We start from the raw sequence: 6,799 nt of genomic DNA, 5'->3' as shown, positions 1-6,799 counted from the left end.
GTTGTCAAGTTTATTATTTCTTACGTATGTTTGTGTCACCGCATATATAATAGACTAAGTTAAAATTGATCTTCCATTGTATATATGTTGATTTTGAAGAAAAATATGCATGTCATGCTACTGAAAGACTTAGATACGCCGAATAGCTTATGTAATAGCACACAAATGGTATATAAAAGTTTTGACAATAACGTCATACATGCAAAAATTATGATATTGGTCAATATGTTTCTAAGTCTATTCTTAGAAACTAAAGAATATCCTTTTAAATTTGTGTGAAAATAATTTTTAATATGCTTATATTTTGAAAATATAATAAATAAAGCACAAGGACCCTAAATATTGAACTATATTTACCGCAATATATTTTCTTGCACGAACAACTGTATGTTGCACTTTCAAGAGGGATATCAAGATCGACAACAAGAGTTTTGGTTAAGGCAGAGTAACCAAAGCATTAGGAGAAAACATACACAAAAAAAATATTATCCACAAAGAAGTATTCGTTAAGATACCATCACATTAAATACTTTTAAACTATAATACATCATTATTTAACTAACATGTCAAAATTGATCATTTCTGTAAGTTTTGATGTTTTTATTTTAAATTCATGTATTATGCTAATGTAATAATATTTTTTGGCATTTAGATGATTGTTGTATTATTATACATAAACTTTCTCTCATTAATTAAATTTTATTATTTTTCATATAAATAAATGTTTAAATCACCACATGCCATTATTAATGTGCAACGCGCGTTCATAGATACTAGTTATTATAAAAGCATGAATACAATATCGGTTTACAAAAATAACCTTATAATATTAAGCATAATAACTCATAATAAAAGGACATAATCGAAATTTTAGATATTAGCCTTATAATCCTATTAGTTTTAGGACATAATACTACACGTTAGGAATCCTACATGATTACCTTTAGGAATCTTATTAGTATAACTACTTTCGGGCTGTCTAATTCATATAAAATTGAACAAGTAGATATCTTTAGTCATGCAATCCTACTACTTTTAGGATATACTTCTTAAAAATTTTTATTACCAATTTAATTTGAAAACGTATTATAATATCCTATTACTAATTTAATTTAAGAATGTATTATATTGTACAAATCTATTTAGAAAAATGAGAGCCTATATTATTATAAAAGCATAAATATAATATTAATATATCAAAACAACCCTAAAATATTAAACGGGAGAACTCATAGGGAAAGGACATAATTGCAATAACCTATTTTTTGGACTACAATACCTTCTATGCTAACTTTTAATATTTAAAATTTTAAAATTAATAAAATCTTGTCTATTAAATTCTTATTAAAAATATGTAGGAAGGTTTAATAAAATCAGTTTCATAAGAATCCTCCATATTGGCAATACATTACCACTACATAATGTCCAATACGAAAAACATTAAAAGTAATATTGAATGGAATGCATAAAGAGTTGAAATTGAGAAAAAAAAATATACCCCCACGATAATATATTTTTATATTATATTTAAATTATTTTCCTACTCAAATAATATTTTTTTAATCAAGTTTTCATGTAATATTGAAAAATACCCAATTATTAAACAACAACTAAGAAAATATTTAATAATATAAATGTGTGAGAAAGAGAAAAATGATTAGTAAGAGTCAATACCACTAATGATTCTACAAACATAAAGATCTAAAAGTGAAATGTCATATCAATCTTTTACTCTTTGAAAATAAAATTTATGGTGGATAAAATTATAATTAAGATTAAATATTCAAAACAAGAGATGAACTAATAATAAGATCAATCTCTCAATTAACCCAATTCCTTGTTAGCTAAGTTATCCTAGACTAGGTCCCTCTTTCTCAAGTAGAGACTAAGTCAAATAGGCATGAATCAATGTTTGCGACCATTAATTTTAAAATTGAAGCATGAACTAAGCTAAATAATCAACACACAATCATAAACAAGCATAAAACTAATCACCCATAAGGTTTACACACTAGGGTTGGGTCACAACCCTAGTAAAAATCTAGCTAATCATAATGGGACTTGAAGAAAATAAAGATGAAAAGCTAATTAAACTCATAATGGAAGATTAAAATGATGAAATCTAATGTTAAAAATACTCAAAAAAGCTAAAACTTCTTAAAATAGCAAAGAGAAACCACTACAATAACTTTATATGTTCAAACTTGTCCTAATTTTGTGAAACTCGTCTACTTATACAGGGCCAAAAATCGCAGATAAAAATATCCCTCGAGAGGTTCTGTATCTGCGTGATTCCATGTGCGGTCCGCAGATTTATTCAGTTGGCAGGAAGGTGAGTTTGCGACCGCACATTTCTGGACTGCGGCCGAGAGGAAATCTTCTGCGGACGCACAATTCTTGTGCGGTCCGCACTTCATAAAGGCTCCTGGACTTGGTATTTTTGCATACTCTCTGATCTTTGACTCTTAAGCCAGTTCTGCGGTCGCATAATTCATGTTAAATTACGGTCCGCACATTGTTGGAAATTCTGTTAAATTTTTCTTCTTGGTTTACGGCCGTAGATGGAATTCTACAGTCCGTAATTTCTTTTGCGGTCGCAGAATTCCTTCTGCGGACCACACATGCTTGCTTATGCGCCCTTTATTGCCTTGTGCTTCGAAACACTCCTTTTTGAGTCGGATTTTATCTCGGTAGACCAAACATTTATCATTCATGCAATTTGTACTATATCATTAGTTTCGAGAACACAATTCAATACTTTTGGACTAATACAAAAGCTAAAAGGTGCTAATAAGCAGTCAAAATCCCCACTTATCAGTAGATATAAAGGGTATCAACCCAATATTTTGTATGCATAATATTCTATTGGAAGATGTGCACAAACCTTCCAGAGAACATCAAAGAAGGCTGAAACCCAACATGAATAAAGAAGTGATCAAGTGGTTACGGGAATCATTTTTCTCATCTCTGACTGTAACTGGGTCAACCCAGTTTAGTGTGTGCCAAAGAATGGTGGAATGATTGTAGTGCAAAACAAGAACAATGAGTTGATCTCAATAAGAACACACGGGATGGCGAATTTGTATGGACTACAAAATATTGAATAAGGCCATCCAAAATGACCACTTTCCCCTGCCGTTCATAGATCAGATGTTAGATAGATTGGCAGAGAGGTCCCACTTTTACTTCTTGGATGGATACTCGGGGTATAACCAGATCTCCATTGCCCCGGAGGATAGAGAGAAAACGTCGTTCACCTGTCCATATTGCATCTATGCTTTCTAGAGAATGTCGTTTGGCCTATGCAATGCACCCACCACATTCCAAAGGTGCATGATAGCCATCTTCACAGATATGGTAGAGGACATAATGGAGGTTTTCATGGATGATTTCTTAGTAGTGGGAAACTCATTCGATGAATGCCTTATGAATCTGAGAAGAGTACTAAAGAGGTATATGGAGACTAATTTGGTGCTGAACTGGGAAAAATATCATTTCCTGGTACATGAAGGTATAGTCTTGGGACACCTTGTGTCAAGTAAGGTCATTGAGGTAGACCGTGCTAAAGTTGATATAATAGAAAAGTTGCCACTCCCCACTTCCGTCAAGGTAATAAGAAGTTTCCTTGGTTATGCTGACTTCTACAGGCGGTTTTCAAAATATTTTTCTAAAATTGATAATCCTTTATGTAAATTGCTTGGAAAAGATCAACCCTTTGTGTTTTTTGATGACTGCCTGGTAGCTTTTGAGGAGTTTAAAAAGAGGATGGTGTATGCACCTATCATAGTTGCACCTGACTGGGAGCAACCGTTTGAGATGATATGCGATGCAAGTGACTATGCGGTGGAAGCAGTGCTTGGGTAGTGAAAAGAGAAGGTCATGCGCCCAATATACTATGCAAGCAGAACCTTGAGTGGTGCCCAACTAAACTACACTGTGACTGAGAAGGAGATGCTAACAATGGCGTTCGCATTTGACAAATTTAGGTCATACCTGATAGGCTCGAAGTAATTGTTTATACTTACCATGTTGCTCTCAGGTACCTAATTGAGAAGAAGGAATAAAAGACGCGTCTGATCCGATGGGTTCTATTACTGCAAGAATTCGACTTGGAAATCTGTGATCGCAAGAGAACGAAGAACTAAGTGGCTAATCACTTGTCCAGGCTTGAAGAAGCTGAAAAGAAGGTTGAGGTGGAAGATATATTGGAGACTTTGCCAGATGAATAACTGTTAGCCACTAGCCTTGAGGTAGCGCCATGGTATGCAAATATTGCAAACTACCTGACGAGCGACATTGTTCCTTATGACTTGTCCCCAATGCAGAAGAAAAAGTTCTTTCATGATTGTCGCATGTATTTCTGGGATGAGCCATATTTTATTAGGATTTGTATTGATATCATGATCCGACGATGTATCCTCGAGATAGACCAAGCTTATGTTTTGCAGGCATGTCATGCTTCACCTTATAGAGGCCATTTTGGAGGAGTAAGGACAGTTACTAAAGTGTTGGAGTCGGGATTTTATTAGCTGACGTTGTTTAAAGATGCATGCTTTTGGGTGAAGGCCTGTGATGAGTGCCAACGGATGGGGAATATCTCCCATCGACATGAGATGCCCGTGAACCCAATTCAGGAGGTAAAAGTGTTTGATGTATGTGGAATCAATTTCATGAGGCCTTTTGTCAGATCATATGGCAATAAGTACATACTCGTAGCTGTGGATTATGTCTCATAATGGGTGGAAGCTGTGACACTCCCTACAAATGATGCAAAGGTGGTCATTGGTTTTTTGAGAAAAAATATCTTCATCCGATTTGGCACTCCAAGGGCAATCATTAGTGATGGAGGCACCCACTTCTGCAATCGAGCCTTTACAAAGTTGTTAGAGAAATATGGAGTTCGCCATAAGGTTGCCACTCTGTATCACCCGCAAACAAGTGGGCAAGTGGAGGTGTCAAACAAAGAAATCAAGAGTGTGCTGACTAAGACGGTAAGTGTTACTCGGACTGATTGGGCGAGAAAATTGGATGATGCACTATGGGCCTACAACACTGCATTCAAAGCTTTGATTGGTATGTCACCGTACAAATTGGTGTTTGGAAAGGAATTTCACCTACCGATGGAGTTAAAGCATAAGGTTTTGTGGGCGTTAAGGCAATTAAATTTTAACATGGAGGCCGTTGACTCGAGTAGAGTCATAAAGCTACATGAACTTAATGAGTTCCGTTATCATGCTTTTGAGAGCATCAGGCTGTACAAAGAAAGGATGAAGAAGATGATGCATGATAAGCATATTCTAGAGAGAAATTTTAAACCCGGAGATGTCGTGTTGTTGTATAACTCAAGATTCAAATTATTTTGGGGTAAGATGAAATATAGATGGTCGGGACCATTTAGAGTTGTTCAAATATTCCCAAGTGGTGCTGTAGAAATTGAGTCTGAGGATGGAATGAACAGGTTTAGAATCAATGGGCAAAGGTTGAAGCACCACTTTGCCATAAAAATGAGGAAAAGGTTGTGTCGGTGATTTATTTGAAAAAACCCAAGCGTTGAGTGAATCTTGATCATAGTTGACTGTATCGTACCGCGATATTAAATCAGGCGCTTCTCGAGAGGCAACCTATGGCCGTGTTGTATTCATCATGCTATGACATTAACTAAGGCACTTATTGGGAGGCAACCCAATTCGTAGCGTAGATTTAGCTTAGTTTTTGTTTTTTTATATGGAGGCAGACTAACAAGTTATCTTTGTGTGAATTTCATTTATTTTGCTAGGTATTGGAGCTATTTGGAAGAGAGATGTGCTCGGGGGTCCTAAACAAACTAAACGATTACAAAATGAACAAGAAAAAACCGAGCCATCACGGGGCGAAGTCGCATGCGCAATCTTAGCGTTCATCGAGTTACTTAGTACTAAGATATAATGCCTCACACCCCGCCCCGCGCAAACATTTCAGCGCACCTCACAAAGTCTAGCAGTGTCTAGCGCATCCATGTTAGTGCGCCTGATGGCGCCTTGCATTAATCATGCGTCGCCCCTCACACATCGTGGCTGTGTCCAGCGCCCTAAGGCCACCGCGCTTTCCAGCGCCTCACGGAGCTTAACTGCTGCCTTTCACACGGCCTTGCTCCGTCTGCCGCGCCAAGGCCCATGTAAGTTTTTAATTTATTTTTTTATCAACCTCCCCTCCCCAACCCAAATAAAATAAAACCCTTCCCGATAACCACAACACTAGAACTAAAATCCTTCGCCCAACTTCATAACATAATCCTCTAATTCCAAACCCCATTACCCCGTCACAAACCACACGCACCAACACCACTGCCCTAATTCGCCCCTCCCAACTACACTGCCTCGTTCTTCTTTCATCAACAAGTATGATTTTTATCTCTCTCTCCTTTATTTTCTAATTGTTTGTAAGTGTATATTTTGAAAGGTGCAACAATGGTGTAGTTACGATGAATTTGCTCCCAACCCCTCATACCCCATATGATATCTTGTGATTATTGTAATGAGTGTTTCACACTCGATTCCCAAGCCGATTTGGAAGGGTGGAGCAATCCTTCACCATAAAGAAACTCACACATAAATAATGCATACAAGTTGTTCGATAAATTGCCTCATTGGCGATTTTAGTCCTAATTGGAGTCCGCGTGTCACGACCCAAAATCTTGCCTTATGAATCATGATGACACCTAGTCTCTAAGATTAGGTAAGCATAACACATAAAGAGATCTAACAAAGATAACCAACTTACTATATAAAACTTAAACTGATAAATAAAATAACATAACTAA

The 6,799-nt window shown here is 36.3% G+C and overlaps 1 protein-coding gene across 1 annotated transcript; it reads left to right on the top strand.

The window, feature by feature from the left end:
- The first annotated feature begins 3,354 nt into the window (after positions 1-3,354).
- LOC138905698 (uncharacterized) lies at positions 3,355-5,528 on the top strand. Its single transcript, XM_070194218.1, has 3 exons — positions 3,355-3,852; positions 4,566-4,637; positions 4,776-5,528. The coding sequence occupies exons 1-3, from the start codon at positions 3,355-3,357 to the stop codon at positions 5,526-5,528; spliced, it is 1,323 nt and encodes a 440-aa protein (XP_070050319.1).
- Positions 5,529-6,799: the final 1,271 nt, after the last annotated feature.

Source organism: Nicotiana tomentosiformis, chromosome 2 (genome assembly GCF_000390325.3).
Source record: "Nicotiana tomentosiformis chromosome 2, ASM39032v3, whole genome shotgun sequence".
In the NCBI taxonomy this organism is placed as follows: domain Eukaryota; kingdom Viridiplantae; phylum Streptophyta; class Magnoliopsida; order Solanales; family Solanaceae; genus Nicotiana; species Nicotiana tomentosiformis.
The sequence above is the reverse complement of the archived record's forward strand: the minus strand, read 5'-3'. Positions and strand labels throughout refer to the sequence as shown.